Source organism: Miniopterus schreibersii (genome assembly GCF_964146895.1).
Source record: "Miniopterus schreibersii genome assembly, chromosome: 7".
In the NCBI taxonomy this organism is placed as follows: Eukaryota; Metazoa; Chordata; class Mammalia; order Chiroptera; family Miniopteridae; genus Miniopterus; species Miniopterus schreibersii.
Genome location: NC_138108.1, coordinates 40,558,565 through 40,577,834, shown reverse-complemented (window position 1 = coordinate 40,577,834; position 19,270 = coordinate 40,558,565). Strand labels below are relative to the sequence as shown.

General features: G+C 46.5%; 2 protein-coding genes across 3 annotated transcripts in view; one reads left to right on the top strand and one right to left on the bottom strand.

The window, feature by feature from the left end:
- The first annotated feature begins 933 nt into the window (after window positions 1–933).
- Window positions 934–4,670, top strand: SP9 (Sp9 transcription factor). The gene is made up of 2 exons (XM_081141649.1): window positions 934–1,094; window positions 2,092–4,670. Exons 1-2 carry the CDS (start codon window positions 1,074–1,076, stop codon window positions 3,508–3,510), a joined length of 1,440 nt encoding a protein of 479 aa, XP_080997775.1. The 5' UTR covers window positions 934–1,073; the 3' UTR covers window positions 3,511–4,670.
- Window positions 4,671–14,046: 9,376 nt separating this feature from the next.
- CIRSR (corepressor of RBPJ and splicing regulator) overlaps window positions 14,047–19,270 on the bottom strand; it is a 32,549-nt gene continuing 27,325 nt past the window's right edge. The window contains exons 7-9 of one of the 2 annotated variants that reach the window (XM_081142617.1): window positions 17,319–17,425; window positions 16,184–16,269; window positions 14,047–15,017 (exon numbers count right to left, since the gene is read on the bottom strand). In XM_081142617.1, coding sequence (XP_080998743.1) covers window positions 14,165–15,017; window positions 16,184–16,269; window positions 17,319–17,425 — 1,046 coding nt within the window. In that variant the 3' untranslated portion in view covers window positions 14,047–14,164. The remainder of the gene's footprint in view (window positions 15,018–16,183; window positions 16,270–17,318; window positions 17,426–19,270) is intronic. The other variant, XM_081142618.1, reaches the window with a different exon arrangement.

Sequence of the window (19,270 nt, the reverse complement as noted above, 5' to 3'; positions counted from 1 at the left end):
TAAAACGTGAAAATCAGCAGCTCGGTGCAGCGTGTTGTATGAGCTGAGGCCTCCCACCCGCGCGCAGCCCCCAGCGAAGCCCGGCGGGTCATCAGGCACGTCCCACTGTTCAGTCCCATTTGACAACTGGGTTAGCCTGGTATCTAGGCGCTTGGCGAAGCGCTACAAAGGGTGCCCTCAATTACCACCAGAAGCTTCTGGTGTGAGTGGCACTTGCATTACTCCCCGGGTCAAAGGCCAGAGCGACAATTAGGAAGTCACTTAGACCGCTGGGGGAAAAGGCGGGATGCCGCAGGCTCCGGGCCTCCCAAGCCTGCGGGTGTAGACTTGGACCGAGAGTCCTCCTCTCCCCTCGGAGGAACTGTCCCCTCGCGTCCTCTCCTCAGTGGGACTCAGTAAAACTGAATCCAGTGGGAATGCGGAACTGGGCAGGAGACAAACGACAATGTTAAAGTCGCGAGCGATAGTGAGCGATGGATCCCGGCTGAAGTTGTGCTCCGAGGGCGAAGCCGGGACACACAGCGAGCGCTGACATTTGCGTCTCCGCTCGGGCCTCGCTGGTGCGGCCTCCGCCTCGGCGCCTCCTCCCCTCCCGCTTCCTTTCCCACAGCGGGGAGTGGAGTCTGACTGCCAGTTCTAACTCGCATCGTCTCGGGGTGCTTCGGGGGGCTTGTGGCTCGGCCTCAACGGTCCTTAAACCCGGCTTGTTGCGCGCGTGTAAATTTTTAATTGCCCTGTAATCTCTTCAGTCCCCAGCCCGCGACCCCCCTCCCCGCCAGCCGCCTTGACTGGCACGCGCCGGGAGCCCGGGCTCGGGCCGGTCTGCGCGTCTGATTGGCTGCGGGGCAGCTCCCGTCTGCTCTGCCTGCGCCCTCATTGGGCGAGAGGCGCAGCCAGCGGCACTTCAAAGCGGGTGCTCCTCGCACTTAGGCTGAGTTTAGCCGGCGGGATCCCGGAGTCCGCTCGGCGCGAGCACGGGGACGCGGGAGCTGCGCGGGACCCGAGCAGTTCTGCCCAGCAGCCGCCAGGCTCAGCCCCGCTCCCGGCCCCGCCGCGCAGCCCAGGGACCTGCTATGGCCACGTCTATACTCGGGGTAAGTCGGCAGTGCGGCAACGCATTCGCTTGTTTAAACTGGAGTAATTTTTCGTTATGGCTTCTCCGGATCTGCGGCTCCGGAGAAACTGTTGCTGCCGGACTGTAGCTTCAACTTCTTTCAGCACTTTCCACATCTTAGGGACCGATTCTTTCCGAGTTATTGGCACCTAGGGGGTGCCTTGGTAAGAGAGTAATTTGTTAAGCAAGTCCTTTTAAATTTGGCTTTTAAGAAAACCTAGAGGTTTCTTTTCTTCCCTCGGTGATTTATACCCCCCCCCCCCCGCGCTTCGGGATTGTTGCAATTATGCGACAGTGGTGTTTCCAGAAAACAGCCTTGATAGGTTTGCAGTTCCTGTAGTCACGTTAACAAACATTTACACGTCTGCGGCTCTCCAGTTCGCTTGGGACTCAAATCCATCGCTGGGTTACTTCTCCATGAATTTTTGTTTTCATAATCGGGTTTTGGGGTGAATAAACATTGAACACAACATTTTCCACTAAAAAAGAAAAGCCAAGTAGCAGCTGCCCTCGGTGCAGTGCCCGAGCTCCCCGCCCCCGGGCCTCCGTGTCGGCCCTTCGCCCTCGCCCGGAGTTTGCTGCGGTTGTGTTTACCTCCCTGCTTCACCCCCGAGGGCGGTCGGGGGGCGTCCGTGAAGGAACGGGCTTGCGGCGAGCCGGAGGCGAGCAACCAGAGTCTGATTCTGGGCCGGGGTTGCAGCGACTAAGGCGGGGAGAACCGAGACATCTTTCATTTGTAGCCCCAACGAAAAACAACTTTCCAGCTCCGGGCCCGTCGCCCCCTGTGGTCGCCGGTGCCCCGCGCGGGCCGCGGCGCGTCCTCGGTGAGCGCGAGGGGAGCAGGCACGAGCCGGGGAGCCACGACCCCCCGGGACCGCCGCGGGGCGATTAGGCTGCTCACGGGTGCACTTTGTGTCTCCCTCCCACTTCTTCCTGCCCTCCTCCTCCTTGCTCCCTCCCCTCAACCCCCGCTTTAGGAAGAGCCTCGCTTCGGAACGACCCCCTTGGCCATGCTGGCGGCGACCTGCAACAAGATCGGCAACACGAGCCCGCTGACGACGCTGCCGGAGTCGAGTGCCTTCGCCAAAGGCGGCTTCCACCCCTGGAAGCGCTCCGGGTCCAGCTGCAACCTCGGGTCCAGCCTCTCGGGCTTCGCCGTGGCCACCGGCGGCCGCGGCTCGGGCGGCCTGGCGGGCGGCTCGGGCGCCGCCAACAGCGCCTTCTGCCTGGCCTCCACGTCCCCCACGTCGTCCGCCTTCAGCAGCGACTACGGCGGCCTCTTTTCCAACTCGGCGGCGGCGGCGGCGGCGGCGGCCGGGGTGTCCCCGCAGGAGGCAGGAGGCCAGTCGGCCTTCATCTCCAAGGTGCACACCACGGCGGCCGACGGCCTGTACCCGCGCGTGGGCATGGCTCACCCCTACGAGTCGTGGTACAAGTCGGGCTTCCACTCGACACTGGCGGCGGGCGAGGTGACCAACGGCGCGGCGTCGTCGTGGTGGGACGTGCACAGCAGCCCGGGCTCGTGGCTGGAGGTGCAGAACCCCGCTGGGGGGCTCCAGAGCTCGCTGCACTCGGGCGCCCCCCAGGCCTCGCTGCACTCGCAGCTCGGCACCTACAACCCCGACTTCAGCTCGCTCACGCACTCGGCCTTCAGCTCCACCGGCCTCGGCTCCTCGGCCGCCGCCGCCTCGCACTTGCTCTCCACCAGCCAGCACCTGCTGGCGCAGGACGGCTTCAAGCCGGTGCTTCCTTCCTACTCGGACTCCAGCGCCGCCGTGGCAGCCGCCGCCGCCAGCGCCATGATCTCGGGGGCCGCGGCTGCAGCCGCCGGGGGGAGCTCGGCGCGCTCCGCCCGCCGCTACTCGGGCCGCGCCACCTGCGACTGCCCCAACTGCCAGGAGGCCGAGCGGCTGGGCCCGGCGGGGGCGAGCCTGCGGCGCAAGGGCCTGCACAGCTGCCACATCCCGGGCTGCGGCAAGGTGTACGGCAAGACGTCGCACCTGAAGGCGCACCTGCGCTGGCACACGGGCGAGCGGCCCTTCGTGTGCAACTGGCTCTTCTGCGGCAAGCGCTTCACGCGCTCGGACGAGCTGCAGCGGCACCTGCGGACTCACACGGGCGAGAAGCGCTTCGCCTGTCCCGTGTGCAACAAGCGCTTCATGCGCAGCGACCACCTGAGCAAACACATTAAGACGCACAACGGGGGCGGCGGGGGCAAAAAGGGCAGCGACAGTGACACGGACGCCAGCAACCTGGAGACGCCCCGCTCGGAGTCCCCCGACCTCATCCTGCACGACTCCGGCGTCAGTGCCGCCCGGGCAGCGGCGGCGGCCGCAGCGGTGGCAGCGGCCTCGGCGGGAGGCAAGGAAGCCGCGTCTGGCCCCGGCGACTCTTAGAGGTCTGGCGAGAGGCGCCAGCGAGCGAGCAGAGACGCCGGGAGCAAGTGAGAGGTTCAGAGGGCGAGCGAGCGAGGGACGGACGGCAGGGGCTCGGCTGACGCTCGGGGCCAGCGCGAGGTGGAGCCCGCCGGGTCCCCGGCCGCTCTTCGCCGGCCGCGCCGGGAGCGCCCCTTTGCTGTCCGAGCCCACCTGGGAATTGAACGCGTGGTCCAGGAACAAAAGCGAACCATCCTCTGATACCAACATCACTTAAAAACTGCACACACGTACATACACACACACACCGGAGACCTACGACCAAAAGCGCGCACACTCGCGCACACACACACCACGCGCAAAAACTTCTCGAGCGAAGAGCAATACACAGAAACGCCCTCTCCTCCACCGCCCACCCCCTCCGCCGCCCTTCTCTTTCCTTTCTCCAAAAACAAGCCACCACCCTGCAAAGGACTGTCAGAACATTTGAAAACAAACGGGACCTATAAAAAAAAAAAAAGACCCTTTGTGTGGATTATATTATATATAAAATGCTCCAAGTCCTGCTTGATATCTACTTACAATGAGACTTTTTTCCCTAAAAAAGGAAGCATCATAAAAGGCTTAAGGTGAGAAATTAAACTGGAAGTCTAGTGACAGCTCTGTATTTCATAACATCTGTATAAATAGGGGTCAAAAGATTGTGTTCTCTCTTATTTTCTTGTAAATGTTCATTCGAATAGAGGGTTTTTGTTTTTGTTTTTGTTTTTTTGGTGAATTCCTGAAATTCAGGGAGTTTTTTCTTTAATTTTCTGATGCACTTTGTGAAAGTCAGTATATATGTAAAAGATATTTAAAATGTTGAGTTATCATTTCACTCACAAACACGTAAGTTAAGGTCATTTAAAGAAATTAAATGCGTTTATCTGTATGAAGAAAATCTTGACATCATATTTTCATTTTGGTATTAAAGGACTCTGAACAATACACTTCATTTTTAAAACCCTGTTCCTCAATAACCTTTATGTGGGTTGACTTTTTCGGTTGGGAAAAAAAAATTCCCTTAATGTTAGTTTTAGGTAATGTAAGGTTCATGTAAGTTATAAAAGCCATAAACATATGTTTTTGAGGAGTCAAAATTATTTATTTGTATATTAACAGCGTAAATTAAATTGGGTTATAAGAATGTGTAGTTGTATTACTTAATGGGAGAGTTCTCAAAAGGTGACATTTTAAAACTCTGGAGCACCAAAAAAAAGCAAAAGTCTTTGGCAGTTTTAACTGGGAAGGTGCTTACACCTCCCGGAGGGGGTCAGAAAAAACTCCAATGGATTTTGTTTGTTTTTTAAAAGCAATTTATAAACAATCTGAAAGGGGAAAGCTTTTTAAAAGAAGTCTTCTTTCCCAAGGCTCTCTACGTTGGGAGGCGACTCAAGGGAATAAATCGCTGGAGTCAATACTCCGGAAAAGACATTTCATGCCTAAATGAAAATCTTGTTAAATGTTATTAATTTTGACTTAGAGCACACAGCAGCCCCCTGTGCCTTGTATTCCCTTATTAGGGATTCATGTCTTATCAAATATCTAATTAATCTCCTAGACATCATTTGTTCTGGCCAACTTTATCTCAGCTGGTCCACGGGGAAAACTCCAAATATTCTCCGTGACAAAGCTCCCTTGAAGATCTTTTTAATTGTCTAAATTAACTGCACCAAATTTGCATGTCAAACGGTAAAGGGCAACCTGAGATAAAATGTAAACGTTTTAAAAGCCCCCAAACTAAGCACTTGATTCGATAACTAGTCTTTTTAATGTTATGGAAGACAACTGCTCCTTTCCTTTTCAAAGACGGCTGATCTATGCAAATAGTGAATTGGAAATGCCTAGGTCCCCGCGCCGTCAAATGGCCCTCGCAGGTTATTTGAATATCAGTGGCGCTGCCTCTGAAAAGGTTCAAGGATGCTCTCTGACTTCTTTGTGATTACTCAGTGCGGCGTCTTATTCTGAAGAAAAAAACCTCAGGAATAATTAAAGGCTGGGATCAGGCCTGGGAACACATTTGGGACAGGAATCTCATTTAGACAGTCTCTTTCAAAATAAGGCACAGTTAAATTGACCAGAAGGCAATTATTGAAATGAAAATTATTTTCACTCTCTTTGTCTTCTGACCACCAACTTAACAGCCCCAGTTTAAAAGAGAGGGAGAAGAGAGGGAGAGACGAAAAGAAAATTAGTAAATGAGATAATTTCACAATTCGAAAAAAATGTTAATTTAGAAAATAAAAATGCGTATTTACAGAATAAAATATTTCTAAAAGGCTCCCCACACAATAGGCAATACAAGCAAAGTCAGCCTCAGTGGAAAAGAAAATTTGATTCCTGTCCATCTTGGGAACTTGAATGAGGTTTTTGATTTTTAGGAAAGAAAAAATAAATTATTGTTATTAACAAGCAACAAAATGTTTTCTCGGAAACTGCTCTGAAAAGCCAAGTAACAAAGTAGCGATAAAACAGATCAAAGGTCCTCAGAGGGGCGTTTGCAGCGCGAGGTTCGGTGGCTTCCTCCCGCTGCGCCTTGCGGTCCCCGCAGCCTCGGGTGCCCTGCTCTTCTTCCTCGAGGTTTTTTCTTTGCTTTGGCTATTTTCTCTCCCAGATCAAACAGTTCGTAACTGGGACCTCCCATCCCACCCCCCACTCCCCGCGCGCCTTTTGGTTGAGGTCTGGTCTTCTGGAGGGACTGGCAGGGGTGCGTTTGCTCGGGGGGGGTTTGGGCCGAAGCTCTGGACGCCCAGAGGGTGCCCGGCACGTTTGGGGTGCGGGCCAGCGGCGCAGAGGTGAGGGTGCGGCGGGTTTTCCCGAGGGGCGAGGGCGCCCGGGCGCCTGTCCTCGGCAGCTTTGTTTCTCGTGGATAATAACGGCAGATCAAAGGGCCTGGCGGCGCAGGTCCCGCCGGCCGCGCCTCGCTCCGCAGCCCAGTGATCAAGGCCTCTGCGCGCTGCCTGCCCCGCGGGTCAGAGGACGTCCATCACCGCGGCTCCGGGGACCTCGGGCGGCGGCGGGGCCCGCGCGTCCGGCCGGGAGACCCGCGCGCAGGGGACCTCAACCTGGTGGGAGTGGAGTTCTTGCCTCCCGGCCGAACCCAACAAGTGAAAACAGACCCCAGCCCTCCTACCGAAGCCCCCCAGCGCTGGGGGCCCCGTGGGGGCGTTGGGGAACTTTCACCTGGGCGGGTGGACACCCGCAGAGGCCGAGCGACTTGTTGAGAGCGTGAGTGGGAGGAGAGGGCCCACGAGAGACGACTTAGGTCTCCACCTGAGGAGGGGCAAGTCTTCCCAGGGCCACCTCGGGCTCCAGCGGCCTGGGCGCTCGGGCTCCGCGCCGGGAGGAGCGGGAGGCCGCGGCCGAGGGTCGGGGCTCCGACGGGGCTGCTCCTGGAGGCGGTGTGGGGCGGGGGCGCAGCCCGGACCCTGGGTCCCACTCAGGCCCGGGGGAGGGGATGTGCGATTTCGTTTCAGCGGGTTTCTCCCAGCCTTTCCAGCTCTGCAGCTCCCTGCGCAGTAGAGGAATGAAGACCAAGTTTTCCCCCGCCCTGCGCCTACCCTAGGCCCAGTCTATACCCTCCCCCGGCGGGTTATTTTTCTTTTCTTTTCTTTTCTGGCCTTACTTTTCCTCCTTTGGAATGAATTGGGTCCCACCTGATGAGGAAAGGGAAAAAAAAGAAAAGAAAGATTTTCTTTCCTCAAGGAGGAAAAGCAACATTATTTTGATGAGATTAGATTGTGCACCTGAACGGCCTGTCTGGACATTCCGTCAAATCGTTACAAGTCGCGTAAAATTGAATTTCTTTTTATTCAGATGGAAACTTTATTTATTTTAACTCTAATCTTATTTACATCTATTATCTGTATTCACCACGGCTCTCTCCCACTACAAAAATGCAGATGAAGTAAATCTCACATAAATCCCGCCCATTTGTGTAATTGGTACACTAAGTGTTTATTTTAAGTGAGAATAATTTAGCTACAAATTTTCTTAAGGAATAACATTCTTAACACATTAAAAAAACTGAAAACTCTGATTTGCTTTTATGTTTGACAGTCGTTCTTGATTCCCCGCAGAGGAGCGCGGCGAGTGCGGCTCGCGGGCGCCATCTAGGGGCCCGGGCGCTGCAGGCCGCGCGGCCCGCCTCGCCCGCCGCCGCCGGTGCCCGGAGGCCCGCGTTCGCCGCCAGCCGCAACCCAGCAAAGCAAGAAAAGAAAAGCGAGTTTTCGTGCTGGGGGATGAGGTGGGATGAGAGTGGGGAAAGGGGAGAGCCCCGCTACTGGGGGGCACGGCTTAGCAATGTCCAGTTCACAGCTCCAAGAGAAGGAGGTATTTTCTGAAACGTGCTAACTGAAAATCCAAACAAAGTAAACAAAATAACGCCCTGCTTGGCCCTAGTCTTGGAATTGTTGCGTTTAATATTCCTCTCGAGGCAACTTCAGGGTCTTCCGACTCCGAGGTGAGCGCGCTGGGTGCTGTCGGCGGCGACCTGGACCCCGGGCTGGGCACCAGGGTGGGCGCAGCCCTTCGCGCTCTTCGCCCAATGACCCCAGACCCGAGGGCTCCGGGTCCGCAGGGCCCGGGGGCAGTATCCGGGCCGACCGGACCCAAGTTGATTAAACCGGGCAACCAGACCGTCCGACACCCCAGGTTCCCCTTTGGAGGGGAGCGAGGGACCTGCACCTGGGGCGGGCCGGCCGGAGCAGCCCTGCCCGGGGGCGTCCTCCCGGCGGCTGTTCCACCTGAGTCGAGTGCGGGGGGCTGCTGGGCAGACCCGGGCCCCGAGGGGCGCGCGGGGCGCGTAGAGCGCGTAAAGCCAGAAGCCCCCGAAACCCCTCGCCCCAGCCCCTCGGGAAGGGTCCTCACTTCCTGCCGGTGCACACTGACCCCCTTTGTCCCACCTTTTCTCTTTGAAACTCAAATCTAAAATCGGGTCACCGTTGGGGGCGTCGACCAATTTTCTCTCCTTTGGGAGCATCGCCCTCCCCCAGCCACCCCTTCCCCCGCTCTTCCTGGCCCCCCACCCCACCCCCACCTTCAGACTTCACGCTGCGGCTTTCTCTTCCCCTTTCCGGTCCCCCACCACCCCGCGCGTTTATTGCATTTTGCTCGGAAAAGCTGCACCTCCAGGTCCCGCGCCCGAGGCCGCGGAGGCGCCGTGGACCGCAGCAGCCGGAGCGCCCGGCTCGGGTCTCACGCCCGGGACTCAGCCACCTTTACAGCGGACGCCTCGGCTGGATTTGTAGTTGCTGTTTTAATACAAACCCCGCCGCACTGCCTGTTTCCAAGATGTGCTAATTACTACTTGGATAGCAGGGCGCAAAGTCCTTGTCCATTTCCCGGCACAAAGTAGGTTGCTAGAAAATTTGAAATTGCCTTTCAGCCTAAAGCTGCCTTACCTGAATGTCATAATTACAGTAATTATGTACATCCAAATTACATGCTAATTAAATTAGAATCAAATCGTTCTAAATCGAAATCAAATGAGGTAGTGAAGAATTAATCAATGACAACATAAATAGAGAGCTTCCTTCAGAGATATTTATTGTAACGATCCAAGGAGGAATTTGATCTGAAAAAGTCACCTGTTTATTTACTTTCAAATTAGTAATCAGTTATTATCCCTTCTCCATAATTTTAACCGTTCAGTGTTATTTACCCCCCACCCTTTCCAGACGCAAGAGTTTATAGAAATATGAACGAGGTACACGCATACAGACTGCCTACCCGCTGTATTACGGATATAAATGTATCCAGTGTGTTTGCAACTCCTGTTAAGGGTCAGGCTTCAGGATGTCCGTGGGGACACATTCTTCCAGCGCCTGTTCTCAGGGATCCGGGAAATTAAAGGACCTAAGTTTTTAGATTTTCCAACACCCTCGCACTCTCGTTCTTTGGAAATTCATACCAGGGATTTTGCATTGTTTTGCAAACGTCTCTTTCGGGGTAATTCATATCTAAAAGAAGTGCGAAGTGATAGGGTGCCTCCCCCAGTCCCTTTTCTGCTTGCAGATTGCTGGAGAGAGTTGACATTTTCCTTTTTGCTCCAGGAGCGTGATTAGCAGCGGCGTCCTGAGGCTCCCTCTTCACCTGTGGAGCCCGAGCGACGAGAGAAATTCGCTCGCTTTCCCGACGACCGAAGGCGAGTCCGCCCTCCGACCCGCGCAGGGGCAACGCGCCGAGGCCCAACGAGCTCAGGCGGGAACTGGGGGCCGGGGCGTGCGGCCGCCGCGGTGCCCCGCTGCCCTGGGCGCAGCTGCGGTGGCCCGCAGCCTGGCGGGGTGGCCGGGGAATTTCTTCTGGGGAGGCCACCGGCGTGGGGCGTGGGGGAACCGTTGCTGAGAGCTAAACCGACCCTTTCCCTTTACACTTTGCGGGTGGGGAGTCAAGCGGCCGCCTTGCGCATGAGGCGCATCCTCCTGGGGGATGCGCCCCCTAATTCTCAGCCTTCCCATTTGGATTTGGGTTCCTAAGATTCCCAGCAGCTGCTCTGGAAGTCAAGTGCTGTAGTACGCAGGGCTAGCGTCGCCTCTGGGGATGGGATCACTCTAGCACCTACACCAGCCCCTTTCTGGCTTCCTTTGGGTTTAGGGAGAGGTCCTTGGGAGCCCCGATTCCGCCAGCGACGGAGCCCCCGCACCTCTGCTTCTGCCCACCCCCTCGGGACGGCCCTCGAGTCGAAGACACTGGCTCACCGGCCGTAGGGGCCGGAGCGTGCGCGCCTTCCCATTACAGTGCCCGCAGCTCCCGCGTTTCACCCCGCAGCTGGCTTCATTATTACTGGTACACTCTGAGGGTGGTGGTAAGTGTGGCGTGAAGGGAGAGAGGGGGAAGGGGATGAGGATCTGTTTCCTCTCCGTCAGCAGGACCCGGGCTCAGGGACCTCATCTGGAGAGCTCTCAGCTGTCATCGGATTTCCCAAACCTTAGAGTTCCCGGTCGTTTTTGTTCCTCACAACTCTTTAAAGGATTTCTCCTTTTTGATCCAATAAACAGTCCCAAGGCCTGCAGCTATTGCATGCCTTTCTCTCTTTTCAAGAAGTGGTAACTACCAAAGTTTCCTTTTCAGAAAACCTAAATAAGGTTTCTAAATATCCTTCAGCTACTCAAGTTAAAATGTAGCTTTCTTCCTGATCTTTAAGCGCAGGGTATGGAGGAAGCCGCTTCCACCAGCTTCTTGGCCCAGTCAGTGGTCATTAGGTAAGGTGAGTGAAATGGCTCAGGTGGATTTTGGAAATCTTTGAGCTTCAATGCTAAAGTATATTAAATGCTTGGTGATTAAAACTGGAAAACGCTGTGCTCCCAGCAGAGTCTACTGATCTGATTCACTATCAGCTAGGGGTCTCAGGGAAGAACAGCAAGATAGGTCTCTCCAAGCCTGTCAGAGAAAAAGCTTTTTACAGATTAAAACTGTATGATACAAAACAGGATCTCCATTTCACATCGCAAGGTAAGCAGACCTGCTGCTTTGCTGCAGCAAACACTTACTTTGGCACATTTATTAAATGAAATTATGACTAACCACATAACATTCAGATAAGCAAACAAGTCCTAATCCTGTAACCTGATCCATCTTGGCCATTTGTAAATCAACAGCACCTCCTACAGGAATTAATTTGCTAGTATTAAATTATGTTAAATATTAGGCCAGGGTAAAGGGGAGTGCCCCCAAAATGTCTAAGTCTGCCAGTGTTTCCAGGGCCCAGGACAAATAAACGTCACTAGGCACACCCAGATTTCTTTAAAAGAATTTCCCTATTGAGGCTAAGAATGACAAACATCATACTTTTCCTGTGGTTTTTCTAAAAAATGTCACCGTTGAGGACTTTTGTTCTTGAATATTTATTATACTTGAAGGATTCCTTTTTGGCTTTTAGTATTAGGCTCCCTACACATACAACTAGACATCCCTTTTATTATGAAGTTTCTACCCGGTTTCTACCTTGTATTTCAAAAGCAAAAGTAGAATTGAGATGTCCAACATTTTTATTTTAAAAATCACTTTCAGTTCCTTTAACCCATATCATTACAGTATGCAGAATAAGGTGAGCCTCTTTAAAGATCTTATCATGATATGTGAAAATGCCTTCCTTCAGTTTTTCAGTTTGAAAGGTTGATATGCTAACCCCTTGGGGCTGTCTAGCACCCTTGGGTGACCAAGGCTAAAAGCCAAACAGCAAATCAGTATCTTCCATAAATACATGGGAATTTTCTTACCCTTGGATGGGTAAGTTGATAGCACTGTAGATTTTTAAAAAATTCCTATGGCCACATAAAATTAAAAGAGGACCAACCACACTTTTGTGAAAGTCAAATCAAAAAAGTGTAAAAAATAATGTATTTCTTCAATTCATTTTAAATTACATGATGCATTTCAACATTTCTCTTCATGAACACTGAATTTGTTCAGAAAGCCTTTAAGGAAGTAGATACTGCATAGGTTTTGACATTATAAAAATTATAAAGTCTAAAAAGGCATGAGAAAATAATTAGTGCAACACTAATGAACTCAAGATGTAAATCAGCAGTCTTTATCATTTTCAAATGCATGCTTTCTTTTTTTAAATGAAGGAAAGAGATCTTTTAGGAGCACTGTAAGTTATTAAAGAATACTGTAGATGGAGTTCAAGTTTTCCCCACCAACTCCAAAAAATCTAAAAAATCAAAGGGTTGCTTACACCTTTAGTTAGTTGCTTCTAAATCAGAGGACATTTGTGTGTTCTTATACAAGACAAAGAACATGTGTATCAGACTACATGGAGTGGTTTTATCTATCTCTTCTTTTAAACTTATTTACTTCTTATAGAATTTACAAAATTATGACGGCTAACCCTCAAAACCGTCTACTCAGTATTTGCATTATATTACACAACAGATTTTTTTAAAAATGTGGAACCCTGATAAAAATACTTGTGCCAATGATGTTTATATATTTTTTAAAACTGCATGTTACTTGTAATTTGTACTAGATTTTTCCTATAGTTTCCCTTTACCAGATCCTTTGAAACACAGTAAATTTTGCAGCTAAGTTTAAATACGCCTTATATACCAGTACTCATAAAACATATCTGAATAGTTTACATTGGTCCATTTGTGACATTACATAAATACTTAACCTTTAGAAGTCAGTTCTTTAATAGCTGTATGCCAGCAGTAGAAAGACCATCTGTGCTAGGTAGAATAATGGTCCCTTAAAGATAAACACATCCTAATCCCTCAAAACTGTGAATATGTTAAGTTACATGGCAAAGGGGAATTAAAGGTTGCAAATTAGGTGATTTTAAAACAGGATGATTCTCCTGGTTGGCTCATTATAATCACAACGGTCCTTAAAAGTAGAACAGGGGCCCAGCTGGCATGGTTCAGCAGTTGAGCATCAACCTAGGATCCAGGAGATTGCGGTTGATTCCTGGTCAGGGCACATGCCCAGGTTGTGGGTTCGATCCCCAGCAGGGGGCAGGTAGGAGGCAGCTGATCAATATTACTCTCTCATCATAGATGTTTTTCTCTCTTTCCCTTTACTTTCCTCTCTCTCTGAAATCAGTAAAAACATATTTAAAAAAAAAAATGAGAAGAGGGGCCCTGGTCTGTGCAGCTCTGTGGTTAGAGCATGAGCCCGCAAACGGAAGGGTTGTGGGTTCAATTCCCTGTCAAGGGCACGCACCTGGGTTGCAGGTTTGATCTTAGGCTCCCGTTGGGGCACGTGCAGGAGGGAACCAATCGATGTGTCTATCTCACATGGATGTCTCTCTCTCTCTCTCCCCCTCCCTGCCACTGTTTCTAAAAATCAAAGGGAAAGAATATCCTCCGGTGAGGATTAAGGGAAAAAAAAGTAGAAGAGGGATGCAGAATGTCAAAGTGTCAAGTGATTGATTAGACATGGGGCTTGCCTTGCCTGTTACCTCTGAAGGTGGAAGAAGGGGCCAGGAGCTGAGGAATGCAGGCAGCCTCTGGAAGCTGGAATAGGTGAGCAAACAGGTTTTTCCATTAGGGCCTCCAGAAAGAACCAACCCTGCTGACACCTTTATGTTACCCCAGTGAGACCCATTTCAGACTTCTGATCTTCAGAACTGTAGAATATTTTTGCTGTGGTTTTAACTTTGAGGTAATTTGCTATGGCAGCGTAGAAAATTAATGTATCATCCAAATATAAATAGCTTACTCTGGGTAACAAAGCACCTGAAGGGAGTTTAAAAGTTTTAAAGAAATACTGATCAACCCATTATTTAATTCATACTAGCAAATTTCAATAATGTTTACACTTTGCTTCTAGATTTAAATTAAAAAATTAAATTATACCCATTCAATTGTACTGTATTTTTTTAATGATGTTTCAGAACAAAGAAAATGTCACGGAGTTACATGAGTTTTTTCATCTGGTATAGAGGGCGCAAGAAACACTTATCAACAGAAAATATTTTTACAGCTCCAACATAGATTTCTTACAAATATTTGTAAAGTTCATTCTTATGAGATTCATGTAGTTTTGTACTTGATATGACAGTTTAGAGAGATGGAAAATTAAAATACAGCTTTTTTATTAGAAAGACAATAGTACATATTAGCCCTTGCTAAAAGGATTTGATAAGCAAGTGAGGATATTTTTATTCCCAGCTAATTGTCACATGCAGTCTCTATTCTCTCTCCTCCTTCATTCTCTGCGTCACTCTAGTATTCCTATCTCCTGAGTTCTCTCTGTGTAGTTTTCTTCCTCTGTATATATCTGTGCCATGGCTTCTGGTGTCACTTCTTTTATTCCGTTCTTCACTGGGACTTCGCTGTGGCAGTTTTCTTATTTCCCTTTGCTTATAACTACTGTGACTTCTGCTCCGGCTTCTCCTGCTCCTGTCCCCTCTGCTCCGGCTTCTCCTGCTCCTGTCCTCTCTGCTCCGGCTTCTCCTGCTCCTGTCCCCTCTGCTCCGGCTCCTCCTGCTCCTGTCCTCTCTGCTCCGGCTCCTCCTGCTCCTGTCCTCTCTGCTCCGGCTCCTCCTGCTCCTCTCCTCTCTGCTCCGGCTCCTGCTGCTCCTCTCATTTCTTTCAGATCCTCTCTTCTCTGGGCTGTGGTTATGGCTTCTGGACTTGCTGTCAAAATCACAATGGCTCCATTTGCTAGTCCCTCTAGAACTCTCTTGTTTTAAAAATCCAGGCTCTTCCTTGGCTTTTTCCTTGTTACAATGATTGCTAGAAAGTTCTTCATAAAGTTTTCTCTTCTTAGACTTGTCCTTTTCTTCTATATCACTGTTCTTATTCCTTGAACATTTGTTTTTCTTTCTTTTCTTCTTTTGTATTTTTTTTTCTTTGTTGTCACTCTCACTGCTGCTTTCTGAAGTCTCACTAGAGGAGGAAGAGGAGGAGGAGGAGGAGGAGGAGGAAGAGGAGGAAGATTTATTTTTATGTTTTTTGTGTTTACTTCTGCTCTTCTGAAGCTTTTTCTTTTTTCTACCTTTTTTCTTTTTCTTTTTTTCCTTCTCAAGTCGATCCAATTTCCTGTTATTGGGAAAAACAGTAACAGACTAAAAATAGTCCTTTTATTGACAAAATTTTGAGTAGACAATATATTTTCTTAGAACCTATTGAAGGTGGTATTCAAATATAAACACATACTTTATTAAATGATAAATCATTTTCTTCCTCTTAAATTATCCAAGTCACATACACATTAAGTTTAAATAAAAAATTAAATGCATTAAGCCAATTCTTTCACTGTACTTTGCTCAATAGTAACGACTATTAAAAAAAAATTCTTACTGAATCAGAATTTGAAATGATATAGCACTTTAATGGTCATCCTGACCTAAAGAAGGTTTATAACACTTAAATATATAACTATAATCAGATGAAAAATTAATTTTTTATGTATGTACTATTTTAAACTCTGGAAATATTAATCAATATTACATTATCAAAATTAAAGTGCATAGTCTCCAGAAATTGTGAATAAGAATACACTTTACATATTTTATACTGTTTTTTGGTTATATAAAATAAAATGATCACATACTGGTTTTCAACAATTGTTTAGATTTATAATAATTAGAATTAAGGCATTCTGAATTTCTAGAGAGCACTTTGCATTCTCAGAGTAACCTGTTTATATGTTTGAGCTACTATGAAATACAAAATGCCTTTCATGGGGTCTGTCCAGCCATTCTCAAAACTCCACATACCGAAACGTCATGAGCTCCCTCTATTGGACTCAGCAGACATTTCTTGGCTTCTTTAATCCAGAGGTAGTATGTTTAACAAGATTCATATTTACCTTAAACTTAAGCATTTTTCAGCATCTCTCATGAAATTTTCCGAAGTATAAAAAGAGCAATACATGGCCCAAAATATTTCCTAAGAATAAACTGTAAGGATATATACAAATCAATTATAACAAGTAAAACCTACAAATAAATCTATTTCCAAATTAAATGTTCTGAAAAGTGCCATGTTTTTTTGTGTGGTATAATCTGAGTATAATCTTAGATTCACTTTCATATTACTGAGAGCAAGATAAAACTGGATTACTAGAGCTGAAGAATAAACATGATACATGGTTTAAGTTTCAGTACCTTCATAAGTTCTTAGGATCAGAGTTGACTATGATACTAAGATGAAACACACACAAAAATGTAATTAAACCCATTAAAAATATTCTTTTTCATTACCTGAGAAGTTTCTGTTTTTGTTTGGTTGTTAGTGACTTTAAAAATTCGACTTCTGGGTCTTCTTCACCCTCACTTGCAACATATTCCTGAGTCAACAAAGACCATTAAATTGCTAAATTGTAAGACAAGTTAGTTATCAGGAAAGAAAACATTTACAAATAAGACATTTTGTACTGGAGACATACTGTAGATGAGTGTGACATTCTGGATTGGAAAGGGGGGGTAAATTAAGGAGTATCATTACACACTAAGAGATTAAGATGACAGCTTTGCCAGCATTAAGAAACTTTAATCAGAAACAGTATGATAGAGAAACATAGATAAAACGTTTCTATCTCTTGAGTTTGAGTGTAAATACCTGAGGGTTTAAATGTTTTATTTTAAATTTAATGAACTATTAAACAAGAAGATCATTAACTTTTGGAAAAGAGGAAAACATCCACAATTTTACCTTTATAATTTCAACAGTACATCACCAAATATAAGATTAGCAAATACATACCAAATATATCAAACAGTACAAATATATGATTGTATAGGTCATACGAACAATTCCTAGTAATGTTTGAAAAGTAATGTGCCTCTTTTCAGAGCAGCACAAGTTTATGCCAGTGGGATTCTGGGTTTTAGTCTCAGCTTTAGTCTCAAAATAGCCGCATGACCTTAGGGAAATCACTTAACTTCTTTGGGCTCCAATTTCCTCATTAAATAAAATAAATGGTCTGCATTAGGATATCTACAACCCTTTAAACTCAACCATTTTCTGGATCTATGTACAGTTAAATAAATTAATGTTTAAAATATTTTCTATAATTTTCAAAGGTTTTCTTTTATACATTTCTCTCCATTGGTTCTATTTATGTCACTTCAGGGGTAAGTTAGGAGGAAGAAACTTATATATTTCATCCACATAAACCCAGAGGAGCAGTTTCATTTATTAAAATATAGGTTTAAAAACAATTTCTCATTTAAGTTAAAATAATAAAGCAAAAATCAAAATACATTTAGGCATTTTCTTCGCTCTATCTTGCTTTCCTATGGATATATGCATATTGGAAAACATTAAGTAGCAATTCACAAGCAATCACATTTAGATTTATAGACATTTTCAGCTTACTGATAAAAAGATCATTACCTGTGATGGATCATTTGCGGTCAAGTTTCTCCCCAGTACATTTCGTTTCAGTGCAAACCCACTGTTTCTCATCTCCGCTATTAGCTCCGAGGGGTGCATCGATGGCCCTGTTCACAAAAATCACAGTTTGAATGTATCATTTATATCCCTCTACCTTTTTCGGACTCCACAGTAGGAATGCAGTTGAAGCTTTGTTAAGTAAAATCACAGCTAAATCAACTCAATAATCTTCTGCTGAGCAAATAATCAGATATGATTTTCTAAAACAGCAGTCTGGAGATTCAGAATAGAAAATAATTGCATTTTTCTTTACATGCTAGGGGATTCTCTTCTTATGTAACTTTGTCATATTGAAAAAGATACACTTAGATGTTATCTGTTTGGCAGTTTTTAGTATAAAATCAAAGCAAAATGATAAAACTAACTATTAAACTTTTAATAGTTATTATCTCAGTAAGAATTCAATTTAAAAGACATTTTTAAAGATACATGAGCAATTTATTATTCTAGTTTCCAATTAATAATTCCTCACCCTTATTTATCAACTATGAATACTGAGTACACTGCCATGTGGTTGCTAATTATCAACAAAACACACACATGCACGCACGCGCTACAGGTATGGTTTCTGTAAGTACTTCAGTTAATTTTGTGCATGCGTGTTATACACACCTCCAGAGTTTCAAATTTCTAGGTATTAGAGTGATGTTGGTGACAAGCAATTTTAGGCTGGCTATAGGTTTGTATGTGTTATATTTTTCACAAGCTGCTATTCTCACTTTGCAAAATACCAAACTGAAAAGTGAGCTGCGTTTTGGTTACATAATATGTACTAAAAATAAATAATATGGAATAAAGATAGATATAATTCAAAAACAAAAACTGTTAAACTTCTGAGCCCTTCCCTCAAACATTAGGTTTACATAAGGCAGGAGAGACTCTTTCCTCTTTCTTTCTTTCCTCTTTCTTTCATTCTGTTTTCCCTGCAGGTAGCAAATAATAACAGTTCATGAGAGCTACTAAAGTTTCTGGCCTAAATCATCTACACTGGCTTAAATGAACTACACTGGGCAATGTATCTGGAGTACAAGGAAGAATAAGACAATTCCTGCCAACAAGAAAGTCATAAGGAAGGTGGGGGATAAATATTCAGAAACTGATTCTCTAGTCTACGTACTTCTTCTTTCTTTTTATTGCTTTATTGAATGTTCACCTATATGTTACCACAGAAAACAAAAGGCAATAAAATTCAAATCTGCCCACTTGTCAGTAGCATCTTTGGTAAAAGTTTGGTCAAAGAGTACAGGTGTAGGTTAGTATCTTTTACTGGACTCTATGTTCTTTTACTACTCTATTCATACTACCAAGAACAGCTGAAAGCTGGCTCCAGGTATTAGGCAGATAATAGTGGAAAAAATGCTTATTACTGGAGGATGGGAAGTTATTAGTAATGTGATGCTTTAATTTACTGGGGAAAAAAGCCTTAGTTGAAAACAAAACAAAACAAAACATCATAAAGTAGCATCTGATTTCATTAATATTAATATTTTATTTTAAAACAATATAGAATTTTTTATTTTTTATTTTATACAAGATATAATTCCTATGGATTACTTTAATAACCTTTAAATTAATTATTCAATTTGATAATAAAACCTTAAATAAAAGTTGAATTTTAAATATTAATACTGGTTGCCACCAAATGGCATAAAAGTGCTAATATAATTAATAGCTTTAAATTAATCAGATAATGTTCACTTTGGTAGCTTCTCAAATTTCACATGTAAAAACACAATTTTATAATGCAGAAAATGTCTTTTCTGAAGTGTCAAAACTACATTTCATTGTCAACAACTGTTTTAGATGTCAAATGAATTCAGAAAGCAAACATGCTTAGAATTAGGATAGAAGCCACTCCAGTAAAGGGCCAAAGAACATGACCATTATGACTA